This window comes from Plectropomus leopardus, chromosome 21 (assembly GCF_026936395.1).
Source record: "Plectropomus leopardus strain MGB_pleo_1.0 chromosome 21, ASM2693639v1, whole genome shotgun sequence".
Classification (NCBI taxonomy): domain Eukaryota; kingdom Metazoa; phylum Chordata; class Actinopteri; order Perciformes; family Serranidae; genus Plectropomus; species Plectropomus leopardus.
In genome coordinates this window covers 27,285,193-27,310,192 of record NC_142196.1, presented here as the reverse complement: position 1 = coordinate 27,310,192, position 25,000 = coordinate 27,285,193, and the positions used below count along the sequence as shown (strand labels likewise).

Here is a 25,000-nt window from a genome sequence, read left to right as displayed (position 1 = left end):
ACCAAAATATCCATGAATGAACCCCACATTAAATAATCTCAGTGGTTCGTTCATTTTAATCCGTTTTTATTTTTAAAAAATCTGACACTTGAATTATGTTGCCTTCAGGCAGTTTTAAATTAATACATATTTAATTGAAAACTGACGTGCAATTAAACATTTTATCATTATTTTCGTCCCTTTTTATTTTCAGGCGCAAGAGCAGCGTTTTCACATTCACCTTAAAAATAAATTACTCGTCATCTTTTTATGTAGCCTTTTTTTTGTTTTTTATTTGTTTTACATTTTATTGCATCACTTTCTCACAGCTGCAGACTTCGGTCCGTTTTTTTGTTACCTTAATCTTTTCATATTTGATCCACAAAGAAAAACGTTTTTATTTTAATCTCACTTTTTTTAAAAAAAAATACAAACGCTCAATCCATCAGTTTATTTAAACATATTTTTTCAATCAATTTGTTTGATTTTTTCAGTGAAATCAGTACAGTCCCATCACGCGCACATTAAATGGGGACGCGCACAGCTTTTTTCGTTCACGCCTCCCATCAAGCGCGCCCGCACTCATTCACCCCACCTCTTCACACACACACACACACACACACACACACACACACACACACACACTGTTGCCTGCAGTGCATCGATGCCAAAAGCAGCGTGTTGTAGCTTCCAGCAGACACACCCACCTCCGACACACACGAGGCCATTTTCGCGCGTAAAAATACTCCCAGAAAACCCACAAACTGCAACCATTTGACAACCAAAGCAAGAGCTATAAAAAAAATCCATTTTTTATCACTGCTGAGAAAATTCTGCACAATAAATACTTTTCTTAAAATGCACAAAGATTTGAAGATTTTTAAAAAATATTTCAGCAGATAATTTTTCTCTGCAGGATTAAATTCATTTATGTGCATTAATGAGACACTTTGGGTGCGAAACGTGCTGCAGCAGCGCGCCAAATCTCCGCTCACAGCAGCCAATCACATTGCACAACTCAAATAAAACAAAATATTACACCAAACCCCGAAAAAACTAAAGCCAGGATGATTTAGACCCAAAGAAACCAACGAAGTCCACTCTGTGCAGAAGATTCAAACACACGTGAAAGACTAAAAGGGATGCAGACTAATTAATCGATTTAATTCGATTACCCTCCATGTATCAGTTAGTGTGTGTGTGGAATAATTCAGCAGCTTTTTGCCCTCATTTGGTTTTTATTCTCGTCTCGTTTCGCAGAGATCGAAAATCATCCAAAAACAGCAAAAACGCACATTTCTCTTTGATTTTCGTGTAATTCTGAATTTATTGTTTGAGTTTTTAACCTGATTTGACTCGTTTCTTCCTCCTGAAGCCTCCGGACCGTGAATATCAAACCTCTCTCTCTAACAATAGCACCGGGGAGGATTCTGCGTCTTGAATAATTCAGCATTTCTCTCTGCCACCAGCAAACGCTTCACACTCACACACACACACACACACACACACACACACACACACTCACAGCTACACACACATGCAGAACCCTCCTCCACAGCGTCGTTATGCAATGCAACAGCACAAAACAACAACCATATTTCTCTAGTTTCATCTCACAGATTTACAGCTTTATTGTATTTCCAGATATTAGACGGATCCGGGTTCTGTCTTCTGCAGGATCCGTTGCGTCAAAACCACTAAATCTGCACGCATTTTCTGATCTAAAACCTATGTAGTATTGATTTCATTTATTATAAAAGCTCATAAAACCGTGCAGTTTTATTTTCCATCGTGCACGAAGCGTGTGCACGTTTGCTCTTGCGCATGCACACCGAAAATTAAGAATAAATGCGCTTTTCAACCGTCTTTTTCGTTCTTTTCGTTTTTTATTCGAAACATCGGATCGAGAAAAATAAAGATATCAAAGAGGAGATGATTTAATTAACGGATGCTTTTTATTCTCCGGTTTTTATTCCCGGACAGCGCGGGTGTGACGGTGCTGCTGCCTCCCTGCAGCTCCGCACACTGCGGCGGGAAGATCCTGCACAACCGACAACCCGAAAAAAACAACAAAAAAATAGCTCTGGTTGGACATTTTTCACGTCTGATTTAAGTATTTTATTTATTCCGATTAAACGACGGTTGCAGACATTAAAACAGCCTTTATTCTGTATCCATAGCTTCCCAAAAACTGCACATGATAACAGCAAATGTCACTCGCGCGAAAGCAAAACAATTATTTGTGTTTTTCGATATTAAATCTGCAAAATAAATGAATTTCTAAAGGTGGAAAAAATCAACAAATGTCTCCAGTTTTGGGACAACCGAGATGCAGAGAGGAGGGGGGAGGGAGGGGGAAGGGAGGGAGGGGGAGGGGGCATTCCCCTTGTTAGCACACACACACGCACACACACATGCACACGCACTCGTGTCACACACACTCCAAATGTGAAGTGTAGCCCCGTTAAAATGAGCCGCTGCTGCTCACATGCCCCCACTGCTTCATTACGAGCCGAACCAGCAGGGAAGCATCCCATAATAATAACATTAAACAGAATGAACAAAAAATAATAATAACAATAAAAGCGAATTTAAGCTTGCAAACCTAAAAACAAGAATCATTTATTGCGTTATTTAAAGAAAAAAAACGTGTCTTTATGTCTTTTTTTCTCGGATGCTGACAAATATTCATAAAACTTAATTTTAGAGATCGCTTTAATTATTCTTTTCTACTTTCAAATATTAGTCAAAAATTAAAATAGGTTCACGTTTCAAAATGAGCTTAAAAAATAACATTTTTTTTGCTTTAAAAAACATTTCTCCTCCTTTAAACGAGTAAAATGAATAGATTTAAGGGGAGGAAACAAGAAAATAAATCAATAAATGTTAAAATGTGACACTAAATCTTTCTGTATTTGTTGTTTTTATTTCTAATAATTATAATAAATAGTTTTTGGTCACTCACCTATGTGTAGAGCTAGAAAGAGTGCGAGGCATTTGGAGGACCAGGTTACTCCCATCCTCTGCGTCCTCCTCTCACCATGAGAGCAGAGATTCAGAAAGTTGAGGAGGAGCCGCACATTCCCCGCAAAACACCCGCAAAAACAGCCGCTACATCCAACACTCTCTTCCTCCTCCTCTCCTCTGCTTTTCTCCTCCTTCTTCTCCTTCTCTCCTCTGTGTTTGCGCGTGCTGTTGTTGTTCTTCTCTGCTCTCTGTCGCGCTCCGCTCTGCGCCTCCTGCCCGATTTTACGCGTCTGGAGAGAAAAAAGAAGAAGAGGAGGAGAGAGGAGGGGCTTTCTCTCTCTCTCTCTCTCTCTCTCTCTCTCATTATGGTTTCATCACATCCTTTTTTCTTGTCCTTCATTCATTTTATTTTTATTCTTAATTTTTAAGAATTCCTCCAGCCATCAAATACTGAGGTCATGACTCCTCATACTAAATTTATATTTTTTATTTATTTTCTTTAAATCAATTTTAAAAATAAATAATTTTTGTTTATTTAATTTTTATTTTTTTTCTATAAAATTGTTACAAACAAATATTTGTTTTATCAACATTAAGCCGTGTTAGTGGCTTATGAGAGGAAGGGCCCCCGAAGGCCCCGACACCAGACAGACTCTGTGGCGTCCCTTTTTGTAGTAATTTTTTTGTGTCTTTGAAGTAATTTGTGACTTTTTTGTTTATTTTAGGTTCTGTCCTTTTTTGTAGTTATTATGTGTCTCTTTGTTGTCTTTTTGTGTCGCTTTCAGGTCATTTTGTGTAGTTTATATTGTTTTGTCCCTTTTTTACTTCTTTTATGTCTTTTTGTGTTCTTTTTATGCGTCTTTGCGATCATTTTGTGCCTTGATTTTGTGTTTTGTCCTTTTTGAAGTCATGTTGTGTCTCTTTGTCATCTTTTTGTGTGACAACAAAGACAGATATTTTTTGGTCTACTTGTGTTGTTCAGTGTTTTTGTCCTTTTTTGTAGTCATTTTGTGTCTCTTTGTTGTCCCTTTGTCTTCTCCAGGTAATTTTGTGTCTTTTTTGGTCGTTTTGTGTTCAGTGTTTGTTTTGTCTTTTTTGTAGTTTCTTTGTGTTTCTTTTTTGTGTTATTGTGTCTCTTTGAGGTAATTTGTATTTATTTTATTATTATTATAGAGTTTTTTGGGCCATTTTGAGGTTGTTTTGTCCTTTTTAGTAGTTATTTCGTCTCTCTTTTTGTCTTTCTGTGGCTTTTTTGGTCGTATCGGTTCTCTTGCTGGTGAATATGTGTTAATTTGTGACATTTTGCAAGTGAAGGCCGGGGGGCCCCTGACACTCTGGGCCCCTGGGCCTGTGCCCTGCAGGCCCGTTCAGTAGTCTGTCCATGCATTTACCTCATGAAAAGTCCAGAGTTCTCCACTCACATATTAAATAACTTAGTATTAAATATTCTCAAATCAAAAGGCTTAAATCAAAGTCCCGAGTCATTGTTGTTCAAGTCCATGTTGAGTCTAAACATTCAATAACAAACAAATAAGAGTAGTTTTACAGAAAATCTTATATAAAATCATAAATATGTTTTTTTTTATGAGATTAGTTAAATACAACAAGACAGAAGAGAAACACACAAAATGAATTCTGCTGACGTTATTGGTTAATCGTTGTGAAAACACAATGTAAGCGCACATTTTTTGTAATTATGTTCAGTCACACTCATTGAAACAAACACAAACTTTTTAAAATTAGTCCCATTTTTTGTAAATATCTAAATTCTAAAATAGTTTTATGTTGATAAAAGGTGTTTCATATGGTGACAAGCACATTATGACTCGTTTAGGACCCGAGACTCAATCAGTGACAAAAAGACAAAAACAGGTTTGAGGCTGATGTTAATGAGTTTAACATCTTATCCCCCATTTATTTAAAATTTAAAAAAATATATATATATCTGGCACAATATCTTTGTTATTTTTTTCTCTTGTTTTTTCTTTTTAACAAAAGTTATATGTCTGAAAATACACATTAACATAAATCTGACTTTTTATTATCAAAGCTAAATTGGCCTGTTATATAATAATTTTTTTTTTAAAAACCTTAAAAAAGAGCTTTTTTTCTCCACAATAATTAATATGACAGCTACAGAAATGTTCCTGTTTGGGATGAATCATTATATCACTTTAAAAAAAAACAAAAAAAACAACGTTTCTTCCTGCAAAGAGACTAAATATAAAGTGCAGTAAATCAGCTGTATTACAGGCATGTTGCATATTTTTGCATATATTATGTTTTTAATCAAATTACCACAAACAGCTGATTGTCCCCGTAGAGCCCCCTGGTGGATGAATGCAGCTTTACAGAATATTATTTACTTAATATTTTGTTCAGGAGGCTCTTTGTTTCGGCCTCTCAGGGATTAACAGGCACATCTGTGGCTTTTTTATCTTATAATTAATTTTTTTATTGTTGTCCTTGATTTTCTTGTTTTATACTGGATAATTAAACCAAATATTAAACAGCAGGAAGTTAAGAGATATTCTGCAGGGAGAAGAACTGAAGCCCCTTTCTGCCAAAGTGATAAAAAAATGAAAAAATCATAATGATAAACTCAAAATAATGAGGAACCCCAAGCGTGTTTATTTCCCTTTCCTGACCTACAACTTTAATGTAAGTAGCTCCCACATAATCGTACATTAATGGTACGTTATCTGTACGTTAGTACATAACGTGAAAACGCCAAGTTGTTTCTTTTCCCAAACATAATCTACATAACTTCACTTTTCTAAATTTCCTCTTTAACTTTTTGTAAATCACATAACTTTATGATGCTCAACCATGTTTGTTTTCTTTTTTTTTGCTAAACTCGTGTAACTTTACTTTGTTAAACCTAACACAAAAAAACTTTTAAGTAGGCCGTACATAATTTTACGTATGAAACATGAGAACAGCTAACCCTGTCATATCCCTAAAATCTGAGCTTAAAAGTTATGTAAGTCAATAAACTAATGACTAAAAGTCGTTAGTGAACCAGAAAGGTAAAACCCTTTTTTAAAGCTGCGTTTGAGACTATTTTCAGAGTCGTCTGTGCTGTGCAATAAGTGCATTTCATTTCTCAGTCTCACAATAACATAATGAAGCCTAAACGTTTATCTCCTACCACGAGATAATATCTCACACACAGGAGATAAGACCTCATAGGCCAAGGCCTGAGTGTATCTCCTACATAGGAGTATTATCTCCTATGTATGAGATATTAGATCCTATTAAGAAAGATATTATCTGCTAATAGGAGATAATATCTTTCTTACTTTGCACAAGATTTTCATTTTGTGTGTGTGTGTGTGTGTGTGTTTGTGTGTGTGTGTGTGTGTGTGTGTGTGTGTGAAGCACGAGGGGATCTTGTCGTCCTCCTGCTGATGTCAGCTGAATCAGAAACAAACCAACTCTCTCTCTCTCTCTTTCTCTCCTGCATATTAACACAGATGTTTCCCTGAGGCGATGCAGCTCTGCAGCAGAAGAGCACACACACACACACACGAACACACACAGACACACACAGACACACACACACACACACACAGAGTAATTGGGTCCCAGGACAGTTTCCAAGAGCCTCAAATCTGAAAACGTTTAACTTCTGGACAGACACAAAATGCCCAGCTGTGTGTGTGTGTGTGTGTGTGTGTGTGTGTGTGTGTGTGTGTGTGTGTGTGTGTGTGTGTGTGTGTGTGTGTGTGTGTGTGTGTGTGTGTGTAACCTTGTTGTCTGTCTTTGAGTTTGACCTTCAAAACACAGTCCGTCGTCCTCTCGTCCAATCAGAGTTGGACACAGAGCTGGACTCTGTCACCTCGCTGCCCCACTTATGATTCTTTAAAAAGGCCTGAAGTCATCAGAGACCCCTGCTGGTCACCAGAGGGAACTGCAGTGTCCACTTTCTTGACATATATAATTTTATTTTTATTTAATTATCATCAGATAATTAAACTTTTTTTTGTTTTTTTCGGTAATTTCCTTGTTTGTTAATGTTTTTTTTACTTATCTTTTTTACATATTTTCAAGCAATTTTATTTATTTATTATCAGTGCCACCTTTTTTTTAAAAAAAATTAATCCAGTTTGCTCATGTTTCAAAGGGTTAACAAATCTCTGAGTCACCACTTAACCAACTACTTTCTGAGGACGCACTGATAGTCTGCGATTTTTCCAAAAGTATTTCTGGTCATTTTTTGAAATTAAACAAATAAATAGCATAATGGCCACTTTTAGTTTTTGTTGGGTTTTTTTTGAAAGTTTTTGAATGTAGTACTTGTAACAGAGTATCTTCACACTGTTAAATTAATACATGGATATGTAAATAAATGGATAAATAAATAAACATATGAATAAAGACTAAATGTAAATGAATAAATAGATAACCGTGTTGAAAATTACAAACATAGCATGAGAACAAACAGTGGAGCCTGATTCACCGTCACTCACATCGATATCCAAGTTTTCACTTCAGGATGATGTTAAACCGAAAAGGATTTTAAACCTTTGACTTTGCATCTTCTTCGGTCTTCTGTGAGTATTTTAAAGGTTTTTAAATCACTAATTCAGCAGCAGTTCTGAGCAGTTTTTTGGGTTATTTTGGCTGCATTAAAGCAGCACTTTTTTGGGGCTGAGACTCAGATAGATTTCTGTGATCCTGCTGAGAGACGCACACTCAGATCTGAACATCCAAAAAACATCAGAAAACATCATAACTGAGTCTGAGGGAAACGCCGATGATGTGGAGGAAGTGATGACGTCACAGCGGCAAAATCCTCAATGAGGGTGTGTGTGTGTGTGTGTGTGTGTGTGTGTGTGTGTGTGCGCGTGTGTGTGTGTGCGCGCCCTGCAGCATCATCCATCATCATCATGGGTGTGTTTCCTCAGTCAGTGGCGCCCTCTGGTGTCAGAAACTCATAACATTAGCTTATGAAGTACTGTGAGGTACTTTACGTGAGTATTTCTACTTTATGCTGCTGCTTCTACTCCACAGCATTTATCTGACAATCTTTTTTTCTCTTTACCACAAGTGAAATTTTGACCTTTTTTTTAATGAATGTTAGGTTAGTTGGGTTTTATTAAATTCAAATTGTTAACACAAAATATAGTCAGCACATAAATGATGATGTCTTATCAAAAAGACTAAATTTATCCCATATATATAAAACTTATGTACTTTAATTCAGGACTTCACTTGTAGCAGAGTATCTCTATGCAGCGGTCTTACTGAATTAATAAATGAATGGAAATAAATAAATAAATAAAATACAATTCATTAAAAAATAATAATAACACCAATAAATAACTACTTAATGTAATAAATAATACATCAATAAATACCCGAAATAAATAAATGAATATGAAATTAAATCAAATTGTAAATAAATGCTGAAATACATAAATAAAAGTTGATAAATAATAGGACACAAATAAGTAAATATCTCAAATGTATTTCTATATATTTGTACAACTACATTTATTGATTTATGTATTTATTTATGCGGTTTTTTTTTACTTTTATTGATTTAATTTTTTTAACCAAAATCAGTCCTAATCATGAATATCAAATATTCAGAAATTAATTTTCAGAATTTTAATCAGCATCTGTTTGATTGTTTCACGACTACAACATTAAAAAGAAAAAAAGATTTTTAAATGAAATATTATTTATTTCAGTTGTGATGTTGCTGAGGCAGCAGCGACGTGTCAGAGTGACCGACTCTGCTCTCACTTCCTCCCGAGTCTCAGAAACACGTCGACCTGCAGCTCGTTTCAGCATTTCACAGGTCAAAGCACATTTTTATTTCTTTATGTACTTTACTTTTATTTTTGTTCCATCGTTTATTTCTCTGTCCATCCTGTCTGTCCAGCTTTGTCATCTAATCTTTTTTCCTTTAATTTTGAATAATAAAAATATAAATTTATACTTAAACCTTAGCAAAATACAACAGTGTAAAAATATTCTCTTACAAGTTAAAATCTCAAAATCTTGAATTAAAGTACAAAAGCACCAAATATATAAAGTACCTAAAGTAAAAGTACTTATTTTGCAGAATAACATATATTATTGGATTATATGAAATGTTTGAATCTAAATTTACTTTGTCCTAATAATCACCTGCAACATAACTAAAGCTGTCTATAAAAATACTGCAGTAAACGTCTCCTACACATCGTGAAGTGGAAAGTAGTTTTAAAAAGTAATTTAGAATTGTACTTAAGTAAATATACTTGTATCTTCATTTCACATCTTTTTTCTTTTTTAATTAATTGTTATAGTACTTATTTTATTATTATATATTTTTTGTTTTGTTTTATTATTAAATATTGAATTCATTTTTTATCTTATTTTATTTTATTTTTTATTATATTTAAATTTTGCCTTTATTTCGATTTTCTCTGCCATCAGCTTCTTCATTTTTCTTTTCTTTTTCTATCTAAACTGTTTTATTTTCTATTTTATTTCACTCTTTTGTCCTTTTAATTTGTCTCCAGTCTGTCTCCTCCTGTCCCTTTTTTCTCGTCCTCTCCTCTTTTTTTTGTCCGTCACAGAGTGAGAGACGGGAGTCGATCTGCTGACAGACCATAATAATAACCCTCAGTCAGTCCTGATGAGTCAGACGGATTAAAGCCAGTCGGAGGTGAGAGACGTTGACTCGTCCTCTGGGGGACGAAACCTTAAAGATAATCGACTCTCAGCCCAGAAAGTTTAAAAAAACACCTCAGATGTTTGTCGAGTCGTCTGGTGACGGATGAGACGACAACGCAGGACAGACATGACACACACACACACACACACACACACACACACACACAGAAGCATGTGCATCTGAATAAAACACAAAAAAATAATGATAAAAATAAATAAATAAGTGAAAAAACATAAACCAATAAATAAATAAATAAAATGACAATATTAATAATAAAAGATAAATAAGTCAAATACTTAAACTGTAAATAATAGTTAAATGACATGATAACAGCACCAAGTGAAATAATAAATAGATATATATTAAAACTAATAAAATGATATAGGAAGTAGGAAAACTGTGAAACAGACTAAAATGTATAAATAAGTAGTCAATGTATAAATGACGTTGAATTAACCCTTTAAACCTGAACTTAACAATTAAAGGCCCAAAACTTACCAAGAAATTAGTAAAAAGTTCCAAGAAAATTATCTGAAAATTTTTTTAAAAATAAATAAAATTTTAAAATGAAAACGGAAAAGAAAGTGACCTCACAAGAGAACTAATTTTTTTGGGTTTTTTTTCTGTAAAAATACTTTTTAATAATTATGAGAATTCTTAATTTGGTTTTTGGGAAATTTCCACCATATTATTATTATTATTATTATTATTATTATTATTATTATTATTATTATTATTATTATTATTGCTTATTTTTTTTTTTTATTTTATCTCATATTCCATCTAGCTAATTTATTTTCTATTTATTATTATTTCTATTTTCTGTTTATAGCTAATTATTTATTAATTATATTTTTTCTGTCAGAAAGAAAGCCTTTTTTCTGAGGTTTCAGAGGTTTAAACGCTTTTTTGAGGCATCTGAAGGCAACAACAGAACACTTTTACTCCCTCAAACTCTTAATTAAATAATATTAATGTATTTTTGCAGCTGCTGAGTTCAGAGCAGAGAAGTCAGTCAGCAAACAGGAAGTTTCAAACACCGGACCAATCAGCAGCAGCGTGTCAGGATGACCTCACAGCGCGGCGGTCGAGGTCAGAGGAAGTTCCTGCGGAGGAAACAGATTTCTGCTGAGGTTTTTTATTTCTTATTTTTTTAATAATGAAGTAACTGACAGCTTGAAGGATCTTTAACATCTGAGTGTGTATAATGTATAAAAGACCAAAGGGGCCAGTTAATACTCAGTATATGTTTACTTTTTATTTATTTTTTATTTTATTTATTTGTTTGTTTTATTATTTCTTTAAATGTTACTTTTTAAAATGTGTTTATTTATTTATTTAAATTATCCTCATTATGAAAGGTGCAATTTAATAAAATTATTATTATTATTATTTTAATTAAACTTTAATTAAACTTATTTTTATAATTTTTAGAGTTTTTTTTTACCTAAACACATATCCTCAATAACCATCCATAACAAACTAAACTAAGCAAACTAAACTGTGTCTGATCATGTTTGTATGTTTGTTTGTTTGTTTGTTTGTTTGTTTGTTTTGTGTCTAAACGTCTGTCTCCATCTCCCTCCATATATGTGTTGCCTATCAAAACCCTGTTTTTGTTTGGGTTTATGTACTGCGCTTTTGGACTCACTTAATTAAAAAAAAAAAGAAGCAAAAATATAAATAAAACCGATTCAATGAAGTAAAGTAAATAATAATAATAATAAACTTTATTTATGTATCACTTTTCAAAAACATGTTTAAAAAGTGCTTAACAAACATTAACCAGACAATATGCAGCGTCAGTAAACCGACTTTAATGTCACTGTTGATCATCAAAAACAGGTCAGAGTGTGTGTTTGGGTCAAGGTCACTGACACACACACACACACACACACACACACACACACACACACACACACACACACTCAGTGAAAGAGGAAGTATTCAAAAGTGAAGTAATTAAATTACTTCTTATGCTGCTGAGTAGACTGGAGCGTCATTACAGCATCATATTATTTAATTATTTTAGGTAGAAAGTAAATGTCAGAAAGTACAGTGTGTGTGTGTGTGTGTGTGTGTGTGTGTGTGTGTGTGTGTGTGTGTGTGTGAGAGAGCGAGAGAGAGAGAGACAGGAAAGGAGAAGTGGTGTGTGTATATAAACTGATGTTAAAGTCGATCTGATCATCATCTGATTTGATCATCAGAGACTCAACAGACAAACTCCTTCATTTGAGCGGTGAGACGCACACACACACACACACACACACACACACACACACACACACACACATTTATTCACAGTTATTCTTCTATTTTTATTCTTGTTTTTGATTTGACTTTTTGTTATTAACAAAAAACTATCCATTTTTAAAAAAACTAATAGTTTTAAGATTAGAAAAAAACATAATACATAACAAAATAAACATAATTCGTGCAGCAGAAATGAAATCAGAAGAACCAGCAGAATTTTTGTTTCAGGTGTTTCTGAAATATGATATATACTTTAGTTTATATAAATTCATGTCAAAAATGTGGACATTTTTTTAATGTCTTGCTATAATATTCTTAAATATTAATATTATTCCATACAGTGCATCTGTAATTTATATTTTACATTCATTTTCTTGCATTATGATATTGATATTTTTATGTTTGTTTGCTTTGTTTGTGTTTGTATTACTTGAATATATTTTTTTCTTTCTTTCCAGTGACTTCAGTGACTTTTTGGACCATCATGTCAAATCAAAGCAACGACTCAAAGAGCACCAGAGGACGCTTCAACAAGCCGGTAACTAAAACGTCTCCTCCACTGAAATAAACAGTGAATATCAGATTACTTATGAAGCATTTTTATGTTAATCAATAAGAATCTGCAGCTGGCTTTATGCTAAAGTGCTCTTATGTTTATTCTTTACTTTCTGATTCTTCACTCTTTGTTTTTATTATTATTTTAATCATCTTTAGGTGCCGACCTCTAACCTCGGGGATGATGACGATTCTGAGACTTTTGCTGACGATGCTCCTCCTCCCAGCGGCAGAGGATACGCTCCCGTGGACGGTGAGACGACTTTAATTTAGAGAGTTTTTATCTGTCTCTTATGATAGCATAAAACATTTATTATCACAGATTATTAACTGATCATGTTTCAAATGCTCTTACATAACATAGGGAATTTTTATTTTAAATTATAATGTAAAATATTTTACATAAGTAATATAATTAAAAATAAATGTATAAATAAAAATAATAGGTTTGGAAATAATATGTATTTTACATTACATTATATAACACAAAAAAGAAAAAATATTTCACAAATATATACAATACTACAGTAGCTTTTCACCACAGTGTAAATTAAAAATAAATAAATATATATATATATATATATATATTAGAACTGCAGTTTAAATAAAAAATAAAGAAATAAAAATACTGAGGAATGGATCTATAAGTGTATTCTATATATATATATATATATATAAATGCGTATAAAGTATAAATATTATTAATTATTAAAATTAACACTGTAAATGCAGTATTGATGTCAAAATACAGTGTAAATAAATATAAAAATACAGAGATAATGAGCGTTAGATATAAATGTAATAATAGTATAAAAATATTAAATACAATTTAATACAACTGATTTATTGCACAAATTATTTTCTATTTAATCAGCATTGCAGAGAGTTAAAATAAAGACAAAAATAGAAGATTAATTGTAGATTTTGGCTGCTGACCAGTGAAATAAGTCTAAGGTTATTCTTTGGTTAGTGATCAATGATGAAATAAAACTCGGTGTACTGTCCCTTTATTCCTCCTCTCAGGGTCTCTGACGGTGCAGACGGTCGACATGTGTCAGCAGCTCAACGACCAGAACCACAACACGTCCGCATACGACGTCGAGAACCTGGTGGTCCGCCGCGTCAGGAGTTCTTGATCCGAGTCACCTTCAGCCGCCCGCTGACGGACGGCGACGACTTCCAGGTCGAGTTCCTGATTGGTGAGTTTGATTCTCAGGACTCTGACATCACCGTCCCTCTTTACTGAGTCTATTGGACTGGACGTGGGTTTTATTTTATTTTATTTTATTTTAATGATACCATATTGTATTGTACTATACTATACTATAACAAAATATGGTACACAATATAATTTAATTTAATTTAATTTAATTTTTTTATTTTATTTTTTAAATTTTATTTTAATGATACCATATTGTACTGTACTATACGACACTATAATATAAAATGATACATTATTTATTTTATTTTATTTTTATTGTTATGATATCATATTATACGGTACTATACTAAACTATAACATAAAATGGTACACGATATTATATAATCTTATATTATCTTATTTTATTTTATTTTATTTTATTTTATTCTTATTATGCTATATTGTTCTGTACTGTATTGTACTATACTGTACTATACCATACTTAAGTATAATTTTAATAATTATTATTTCTTGATGTTTTAATTTTAATTCTAATTAATTTTTCTACAACTAAAAACCCAAAGAAATGATTGCGAGAGACTTGAGAAATGTCTTCAGTCTGTCTAACTGACACGCTCGGGGGGCGTGGTTTGTGTTACTGAGCGCGCTCAGTGGTCACACCTCGGCCCACCTGAGACTGAAAACGCTTCTCCCTCGTTAACCAATCAGCTCGTTAACAGCCGCCCACTGAACAATTAGACGACTGTGACTTCATTAGGCCGCCGCACATTCATTTGGCTGCTAATTAGTCACACACTCCCACTGGAAAAGACACACACACACACACACACACACACACACACACACACACACACACACACACACACAAACAGCTGTCTGACAGATGTTTAAATCTTCAGCCTCGCCTCAAATAAACAAAGAGATTATTTTATTTTTTAGTTTTTATGTTGAAAATCTTCTAACTTGTACGTGTTGTTTCTTCTTCTCTCCTCTTCATGATTGATCCTCCTCCTTCTGCTCCTCCTCCTCCTCCTCCTGCTCCTCCTCCTCCTGCTGCTGCTCCTCCTCCTCTTCCTGCTGCTCCTCCTCCTCCTCCTGCTGCTCCTCCTCCTCCTCCTGCTCCTCCTCCTCCTCCTGCTCCTCCTCCTCCAGGTGCCAGTCCTTCTGCCAGTAAGGGCTCCCTGGTGGCGGTGACCTTTGGCTCTCGCCACGGCGGCCCGTGGTCGGGTCGGATTGTGGAGTATCAGAATGAGTCTGTGATCCTGGGCATCACGCCGACGCCCACCGCCATCGTGGGAAAGTACCGTACGTACGTGGCCATCATGGCGGGAAATGGCATGCAGCGCACCAAGAGGGACACGACCACCGACATGTACCTGCTGTTCAACGCCTGGTGTCCGGGTACGAACGCCTCCACTGCCCCCTACAGGCGGAGACAGTTACCGCTTTAATATTACTCATATTTCTCTGCACACAACATGTGCTTTTTTAAAGTCAAGCTTTAAAAAATATTACATTAATATGATTTTCTACTTTCATGGACTTCATTTTTTAACCAACATCAGTCCTAATCATAAATATTGATTATTCATGAATCTGTGTCTCTGTTTGCAGAGGACCCTGTGTTTCTCCCCAATGAGGCAGAGCGCTTTGAGTACGTCCTCAACGACTACGGGATGATCTACCAGGGTTCAGTCGGAGCTGTTTCACACCGCGACTGGGTGTACGGACAGGTAAACACACACACACACACACACACGTACATTATCACAAATCATAAAGAATGAACTTGACGTGTTATTATCTCCGTGCAGTTTGAGCGCGGCATTTTGGACGCCTGCATTTACATCCTGGACTGTTCTCGGATGCCGATCTACGACCGAGGAAACTGCATCAAAGTGGTCAGGATAGGATCCTCCATGGTGAGAACACAGACTGTCACCTGCACTGTCCCATTTAAAAAAGGTTCATTTCGCATTTTTATCTCAGCCGGCTCGGACCAGAGTGAAATATCTCAACAGCTGTCAGATCCCGTGAAAAATATTTCACCCAAAGCATGCAAACGTGTCTTCTGTTACCAGATAATGCTGGACAAAGTAAACCGATGAGCTCTCTCACGTCCTCCTTTAGATGAACTCTCAGGACGACAGAGGGGTGTGTGTTGGAAACTGGAGTGACGACTACTCCATGGGCAGGTCCCCGACATCTTGGACAGGCAGCGTCAAGATCCTGCTGCAGTACGCCAACACCGGAGTCCCCGTCTGCTACGCCCAGTGCTGGGTGTTCGCCGGAGTCCTGAACACCTGTAAGAACGCGTACTGTCCTCGGGATACTCTTTAGAGATGTTCAGGTAGTGTCGAATATAAGTGGACTCATGAAGAGGCCTGCAGAGCGTGGAGAGAGCATGTTTTTGCAACCAGGAAGAGATGCTAAAAACACACAAAGAGACACAAAATAACACAAAGAGACAAAAAAATTACAAAAGACTCTAAAACTAATACAAAGAGACACAAAACTACCACAAAAAGACTTCTGTGTATATATGACAATATGTTTTTTCTGTTTAAAATATATACAGTGGAGTAGTTTTTTGCCCAACATATACATACAAGACATTGTGTCCTGTTTACAACATATTCTCTCTTATGTATGAGATATACGATATTATCTCCTATGTACAACATATTATCACCTACATAGGAGATTCATGTCCTATGTACAAGATTTTATCTCTTACTTATGATTTATCTCCTACATACAAGACATTATCTTCTACATACAAGATGTTATCTCCTATATGTGAGATATGTCCTTTGTACGTGTCATTATCTCCAGTGTACAGGATATTGTCTCCTACATATGAGATATTATCTCCTATGTATGAAATATCGCCTACGTACAGGACATTAGCTCCTATGCACACGATATTATCTTCTATGTACAAGATATCGTCTCCTACATAGATGTTATCTCCTAGGTACAAAATCTCCTTTGTAAAAGATATTATCCCCTATGTATGAGATATGTCCTATGTGCAAAACATTAACTGCTACGTCTAAGAACGAAATGTCTCCTACTTAGGAGATAAACTTTGAACAATGTTTTCCAAAATTTAACTGCTGCTCAGGGTTTCCATACAAAATTGCTCTCAAGTACAGTATTTATGTCAATATAATTATTTCCCACCACAGTAATTTCTCATATCATTTTTTAAATTAGATGTAAAATTTAAATTAGATGTAAAAAAAGCTTTATTAGTTGATATTTTGAAATATTTGACGTTAATAATTTAAATATTTAATATCTCTGCAGTCCTGCGCTGCCTTGGCATCCCGGCGAGGGTCATCACCAACTTCTCTTCAGCTCATGACAACACGGGCAACCTGAAGACCGACCTCATCTGCAAACCCGATGGCTCGCCGGACGAGCGCCACACCAGAGACTCCATCTGGTTAGACATATTGACACAATGTCAACAAGGGGGAGACACAAAGTGACTACAAAAAGACAAATGAGAAAGATATCAAAGAGGACAAAAACTACTACAAAGAGACAGAAAATGAGACGGAAACACACAGAGACACAAAACTACCACAAAGTGACCTAAAAAACAGAGACACAAAATTACCACAAAGAGACACAAAATTACCACAGAGAGACACAAAGAAACATAAATTCACCACAAAGAGACACAAAGTTACTACAAAAAGACACACAAAGACACACAAAGTGACCACAAAAAGACAGAAAACAACTACAAAGAGAAGCAAAATTACCACAAAAAGACACAAAGAGACACAAAATGAGTACACACACAAAACACACAAAACTAACACACAGACACACAAAGTTTCTACAAAGAGACAAAAAAATGACCAAAAAAAGACATAAGTATGTAAAAACATGTCGTCGTTACAGCGGCACCTCACAAATATAAAAAAGTGACTCAAGTACTAAAACAAAAGGTACTGAAGTACTAAATACCCAGTTAAAGTACCTGGAATTTATACTTAAGTACACTTGAGTAAATGTCTCTGCACCACCTCAGAGGACGCAGTAATCAGGAGTAAAACCACAGTATTAAAACGTGTGTAATGTACGGTCAGCAGACTGAACTCACGTCCTAAAAGCAGGTCTCCTCTGCAGGAACTACCACTGCTGGAACGAGGTGTTCATCACACGCCAAGACCTGCCGCCCGGACTCGGAGGATGGCAGGTGGTGGACGCCACACCGCAGGAGACCAGCGATGGTAGGACACACAGACAGACAGAGACAGATGGACACATCAGCAGACAGGTGGACAATAAACCATGTGTTTGCTCTACAGGACATTATCGCTGCGGTCCGGCTCCGGTCATCGCCATCAAGGATGGGCTGCTGTGTCACCCGTATGACGCCGGATTCGTCTTCGCTGAGGTTAGTTTTCACCGTTATTTCATACCGATGTTGGATCAGTGTTTTGCCGCCTCAGTGGTCAGGTTTGTTATGGACACAGGTGCACAAGGACTAGGTGAGTAAAAAAGAATCCAGGTTTTCCCGAGAAAAATCGTATGAATAAAATAAAATAAAATAAAATAAAATAACATAAAATAAAATAAAATAAAATAAATTTTCATTGAAAAGAAGTGGGGGAATTATTAGAGAGAATAACAAAAATATAAGAAAATAAATATATATATATAAAATACAAAAAAGATTTATCAAAAAATAGAGTTATGTAAGTCCTCAAATAAAAAATAAGTGCTAAAAAAATTAAAACACACTAAAACACACTTTGCTTCACAATGAAACCATGAAGTGAAAGTGCTCGTATCAAACCACAATATAAAAATAATAATAAAAATAATAATAATAGGGATTTGGGTTGGTTTAGATGGGGGACACACATATCGACAGGAAAACACAACACCGATATTACAAAAATAACACAGTTTAATAAATTAAAACACTTTCTCTTCATATTGTTATCTGTTTAAAGTGATACAGTTTTAAATCTAAGTGTTATTTCTTGTCGTTGAACTGTCATAATGGCGGCGTTTCCCGCCCCTCCAGGTGAACAGCGACGTGGTCTTCTATAAACGGGATAGATACGGGATCGAGAATCCCTTCAGGGTGTTAAAGACTCACATCGGACAGGCGATTTACACGAAGTCTGTGGGCAGCAACTCACCCAGTGACATCACACACACCTACAAGTACGCTGAAGGTAACACACACACACACACACACACACACACACACACACACACTCACTCGATCCTAGATTATTCGTGTTCATGTATTTATTTCCTTTTCTTTCTTCTTTTAACCTTTATAATTCATGTTTTTTTCATGTTACCCATCTTATTCATGTTGTATTTATTTTTATATATTTTACATATGTAATTCATGTTTTATTTATTTTATTTTATTTTTATTTACTTTTCTATTTTATTCACACCTTATTTCCTTTTCCTTTTACATTAAGATTTAATATTTTAATTCAGCTTTAATGTTTAGATATATATTAATATTTAGATTTAATGTTCAAATTTAACATCTAGAGATACATTTAACATTTATTAACTATAAAGATTTAAAAGCATTTCATTTATTTTATGTTATTTTTATTATTCTATTAGTATTTTTAAATTAATGTTGAGATTTGACATTTAGATTTAAATTAAACATTTAACATTTATTTTGATTAATAGATATAATCCAAGAAAATAAAGTTTAAAAAAGTTATTTATTTGTATATGTACACTGGGTGACCGTACGTAGATACTGGAGTCTGCATTGAGTTGATTTCTGTGTGCAGGTAGTCCCGAGGACGAAAGGACTATGTCTCGGGCGGAAGAATACGGCTGTGAGAGGGATCACTCTGAGCTGCCAGAGACTCAGCTGGCTATCGTCATTAATGTCCCACAGGTAACACACCTGTCCATAACACACCTGTCCTTAACACACCTGTCCTTAACACACCTGCCCATAACACACCTGTCAGTAACACACATGTCCATACCACACCTGTCCATAACACACCTGTCAGTAACACACATGTCCATACCACACCTGTCCATAACACACCTGTCAGTAACACACATGTCCATACCACACCTGTCCATAACACACCTGTCAGTAACACACATGTCCATACCACACCTGTCTATAACACACCTGTCAGTAAAACACATGTCCATAACACACCTGTCTTTAACACACCTGTCCATAACACACCTGTCTTTAACACACCTGTCAGTAAAACACATGTCCATAACACACCTGTCCATAACACACCTGTCCTTAACACACCTGTCCTTAACACACCTGTCTGTAACATATCTCTTCGTAACGCACCTGTCAGTAACACACCTGTCCTTAATACACCTGTCAGTAACACACCTGTCCTTAATACACCTGTCTGTATCACCTGTCCTTAATACACCTGTCTGTATCACCTGTCAGTAACACACCTGTCTGTAACACACCTGTCTGTATCACCTGTCCTTAACACACCTGTCCGTAACACACCTGTCCGTAACGCACCTGTCAGTAATGCACCTGTCTGTAACACACCTGTCCGTAACGCAACTGTCAGTAACGCACCTGTCCGTAACGCACCTGTCCATAACGAAACCTGACTGTAACACACCTGTCTGTAACACACCTGTCAGTAACACACCTGTCAGTAATGCACCTGTCCGTAACACACCTGTCCGTAACACATCTGTCCTTAACACACCTGTCAGTAACACACCTGTCCGTAACACACCTGTCAGTAAATGATTGCAGGACATTTTAAGATAGTCGCTGATATTTTTGAAAAAAATCAAACCCGTTTGCTCAGATCACAAGATAACTGGTATCAGTTTTGACTTCAAAGGGTTAAACAGTGACATGGTACATTTATTCTAGTGCTAAAGTACAAATTGAAGGTACTTGTACCGTGTACTCGTCTCTGCAGGTCCAGCTGGGCCAGGACGTGAACCTGCAGGTGGATTTCCACAATCAAGGTGAATACCCAAAAACCATCCAGGCTCACCTGGCGGCCACCGTCATCTTCTACACCGGAGTCAGAGCCAACAACCTGAAGGACCTCAACTTCACCATCACCGTGCCGGCCAATCAGGGTGAGCCACGTCACAGAGAGAAGTCCTGTGTGTGTGTGTGTGTGTGTGTGTGTGGTTTTTAAATTCAGGATGTGTGTGTGTGTGTGTGTTGCAGTGAAGAGCGAGATGCTGAAGATCACGGCTCAGGAGTACGTCCCCCTGCTGGCCTCCCAGCAGTGTCTGCGCTTTGTTGTGACCGGCACGGCCGACGACCAATCAGTGAGCGCCATCAAGGTGTTGGAGCTGCAGGCGCCATCGCTCACGCTGACGGTAAAACACACAATGCACACATCAAATACAACGATCTCTATGAGACTTTAAACAAATGCAGATTTATTTTAATATAAATATCTTAATATAGGCATGTACAGTCAACCAAAAGGTGAAAGGTTGACCTCATGACGCGCTTTAAATGAAGCTCCCTCATTTAATGAAAAATAAGTAAAGATTTGTACAAAAAAAAAAGACACAAATTATTAGGCTCAGGAAAATATATGAGAAAAATAAGGAAGCCCTGAGGGGCAAGTCAGAATTTTTTTTTCTGGTGGTCCATTTTCTGAGTCCGAAAAAATTCTTTTGTTCATGTGTGAAATAGAGTGAAAAAAACAATTTGGGTTTTTTGGGGCAAGACTAAGACTAAGTTGCTCACTGCCTTTTTTTTTCAAAAGAAATCAAACAAAAAGTTTATTGTTCAAAGGTGTAAAAAAAATTTAAAAGGCGTCTGAAAGCAGCACAAGAAAAATGATTAAAAAATATGATATTATAAAATATCTAATAAAATATTATAAAAATCGTCTCCTTCTTCTTCCTGTCCCTCTGCAGGTGAGCGGCCAGCCTCAGGTGGGGAAGGAGACGTTTGTGACCGTCTCCTTCACCAACAACTTCACCTTCCCGCTGCTGGACGTCAGCCTGTCCATGGAGGGACCCGGAGTCATGAGCGACAGGTCACATGAGTACAGGTAAACACGCACCTGCCACGACACGTTTGAGCCCGCGTCTCCCTCAGGTGTGTCTCGTTAAACCCGTCCGTGCGTCGCTTTTTCAGCCGCATTGAGCCTCAAGCCTCCATCTCCTGGAAGGAGTCCTTCACCCCTCGACTGGAGGGAAACCGCTGCCTGGTGGCGGTGATGGACTGCAGCAACCTGCGCCAGGTAACCTCCACACCGTCCTGCGGTCCAATCACAGCTCGGTTTAAACGCCGCGTCACTCACTGTGACCGAACCATCCGCACAGTCCTGCAATTAAAAAACACATTTCCCAGCAGCAAAAAAAATAAGCACAAAATAAAAATAAGAATAAAAAATAAATAAATAAATAAAATAAAATAAAATAAAATAAAATAATATAAATACAAATATGATGCTGCGTTCATGTGATGTCTGAAGGTCGTAGTTTCCGGTTGGGAAGTCTTTCTTCTGACTTGTTTGTGAGTTTTAGGTGGTAAAGTGGAAACAACATGAAGCTACAAAGAAGCATTTAAATGAGACGCCAGTTTATCATACTTTTATATATATTATTTTATTTTTATATACTTGATATATGTTATCTGTTTAAATATTATTTTATAGATTATATTTTTATATTTGATCTGGCTCACTCTACATTAGCACCATATTACACTTTACATGTGATTTTTATTAAGTGAATTCATATAAAAAGTTTCTTGACTTAACATTGAGTTTTGCCGCCATGTTGATTCGTGTTATAAAATAACGTTATCGATGCTAAAACTAGCCTTTAATGAAATGCTACGGTTAGTGTATTAATATTAGAAAATTTTAGCACGCTAGTGTTTAGCTGAACAAACTATCTGCTGTCAATGCTAAACTTTGCACGTTATGATATTTATGTGTTGTGGTTTTGCAATTTTTATAAGACTTCTTATGTTTGTTAACCCTTTCGGGTCGTTATTAAGCTTATTTTTAAGCAGGTTATGATGTTATATGATGCCTATAACATATAACATCATTTTCGAGTTTGATTATCGCCAATTCAGCATTTTGTTAGCATTTAGCTACATCTGACCAAATTCTGTTTTTGTCTTAAAAAGGCCACCGTACAGAGATTTAACCCTTTGATTTAATTAACTAAACTTTTATTAGCACGTGTGTTGATGCCGTCTTGTGTTTTCCAGGTGAAGGGATCTGTCTGTTTCATCATCACGCATTGAGGTGATTGGTTCACAGAGCTGTGTGACCCCGCCCCCTCTTCATTTCCACCACGCCTCGACCAATCACAGCTTCAGACTGAGTGGGCGGAGCCAACAAAATGCGTCTTTAACCATGATTTGATTTCTTCTTTAATTTCATTGACACAAATCACAGAACAGTCAGAGTTTTGATGTTTTTACAGATTGAGGGACGTTTAGTGACATTTTAGAGTGAGTTTAGTTCGGAGGCTCGAAGGTTAAAGGTCACAGGAACCTTATAGTGGTTGAAACGGGAATTAAAATCATTTGGGCAATTTTGACAAATTGCAGGGGTTTTTTTTATTAATATATGCATATTTTAGATGTTCTGTAATCGGTGTGTGAAAGAGAAGGCAAGAGGCAAAAGTATATGGACACCTAACTGATCCTGCCATGTTTTGTTGCTAAAGAGGGCGTCCACATACTTTTGGCCGACAGATAAAAGGTTAAAAAATCAGCAGAGGATTTTTTTTTCCAGTTCAGCAACATCTTTAATTTGTTTAAAATGATACAGTTTATAAAGACTCAGCTGCTCTTAATTAAAAAATAATTAAATTGCACATTTTTCAAAATGAATGCCAATAAATAAAACTGGACTTTTGCATTTAAATGCCAAATTTCAGGCATTTTTCCCTTAAAATTAATTCATTTAGAAAAATTAAGTATTTCATCGCTTCGTTTCACCTTTAGATGTTCAGTTTAATCATCAATTTTTTTTTAAATATTAAAAATTTAAAAACTTGACCCTCTCTTGATAAAATAAAAATTAAAGTCTGAGCAGGAAACTGTGATTTGGTCTGAGCTGCATCAGAGTGAGCGAGTTTGGCAGCAGCTCTCCTCCGTCATTTCTCCGCTCTGACAGAACGAGTCGATATGAAATATTAATCAATCATGACGCCTTTCAATCGATAAACGTCTGTGACATTCAGGCAGCCTCAGCGCGTCACATCCTCCTCTCAGTCTGGACACAAAACCTGTTTGTTTTTGTTGTTTTTTTATTTTTGGATTAAAAAAAATGATTATATTCTCTTTATTTTTCTTTATTTCCTTTTAATAATGCCAAAACTTTCCACTAACAATAAAAGCATTTTCAAAAACACTGAAGTTGTCACTTATATTTATTTTAAAATCCATCAAAATCACTGATGACAAAAAAATGCAGTTAAGTGTCAGTGTTTGAAACAAATTATTCTAATGCAGCTTTAAACTTTATTATTATTACATTATTAGAATTATTATTATTAGCATTATTATTTTTAATATAATAATAACAACAACAACAACAACAACAACAACAACAATAATAATAATAATGCAATACAAAGTACAAATACCTCAAAATGGGACTTAAGTACAGCACTTGAGTAAATGCAACTCTTAGTACTTCATGCATTCAAAACTTAACATAAGTATCAGTATTGAAATACAGTAAAGTTAAATGCAGGAAGCCTCATTTCAGAAATATTTATGTCATATTTTTGGATTGTTGATGCATTAATTTGTTCATCACTTTAATGTTGCAGTTGGTGGAGCTCGTTTTAATAACTTAATATCCTGCTGAGTACTTTATAAAAGTTTTAATTTTAAACTAATATAAGTCACCATCTTTTATTTGTTGGTTATTTTTTTGTATTATTTATCTGAATTCACAAAATAATAATAGGTAATAAATTATCATGAAATGAAAAATACTCAGGTACCTCTAAATTGCACTGAAGTACAGAGTAAATGTACTTCAGTACTTTTGTACCTGCCGTGTTTTAATCGTGGTGCAGACAGAAGTGACCTTCGCACCAACGCTGACCTCTGAGCAGTTTGTATGTTTGTTACGTGACCAGCTGCAGGTGAACGGAGTCACCAGTAGAGGGAGCCAGCAGCCTTTATTCAACACGGACTCACCTGAACACCTGAACACAGGTGGGACAAAAAAACAAGGACAAGAAGTTAGATTGAAAAATTACACAGAGAACAATGCATCACACAGAAAAAAAATAAATATAAATGTACTGTTTAAATTTTATAGAATAATATATCACACTCAAAAAATAAAAACAATGCATCACATGCAAATGAATAAAAATATATTGTTTAAATATTATAGAATAAAATATCACACTCAAAAAATAAAAAC

General features: G+C 35.6%; 1 protein-coding gene and 1 pseudogene across 2 annotated transcripts in view; one reads left to right on the top strand and one right to left on the bottom strand.

Annotated features, from left to right (window-relative positions):
- Nucleotides 1–3,201, bottom strand: part of nrn1a (neuritin 1a) — a 16,340-nt gene extending 13,139 nt beyond the window's left edge. Inside the window, exon 1 of the mRNA XM_088071854.1 lies at nucleotides 2,945–3,201. Within this exon, the coding sequence (XP_087927980.1) occupies nucleotides 2,945–2,999 (55 nt within the window). The 5' untranslated portion in view covers nucleotides 3,000–3,201. The remainder of the gene's footprint in view (nucleotides 1–2,944) is intronic.
- An 11-nt stretch (nucleotides 3,202–3,212) lies between these two features.
- On the top strand, nucleotides 3,213–23,969 carry LOC121966998 (coagulation factor XIII A chain-like; annotated as a pseudogene). Its single transcript, XR_015775336.1, has 20 exons — nucleotides 3,213–8,755; nucleotides 9,522–9,610; nucleotides 10,608–11,858; nucleotides 12,331–12,410; nucleotides 12,587–12,680; nucleotides 13,451–13,626; nucleotides 14,742–14,990; nucleotides 15,204–15,322; nucleotides 15,404–15,511; nucleotides 15,720–15,894; nucleotides 16,902–17,040; nucleotides 17,736–17,839; nucleotides 17,918–18,006; nucleotides 18,643–18,796; nucleotides 19,391–19,500; nucleotides 20,537–20,702; nucleotides 20,797–20,951; nucleotides 21,504–21,640; nucleotides 21,727–21,832; nucleotides 22,816–23,969. The product of XR_015775336.1 is annotated as a coagulation factor XIII A chain-like (transcript).
- Nucleotides 23,970–25,000: the final 1,031 nt, after the last annotated feature.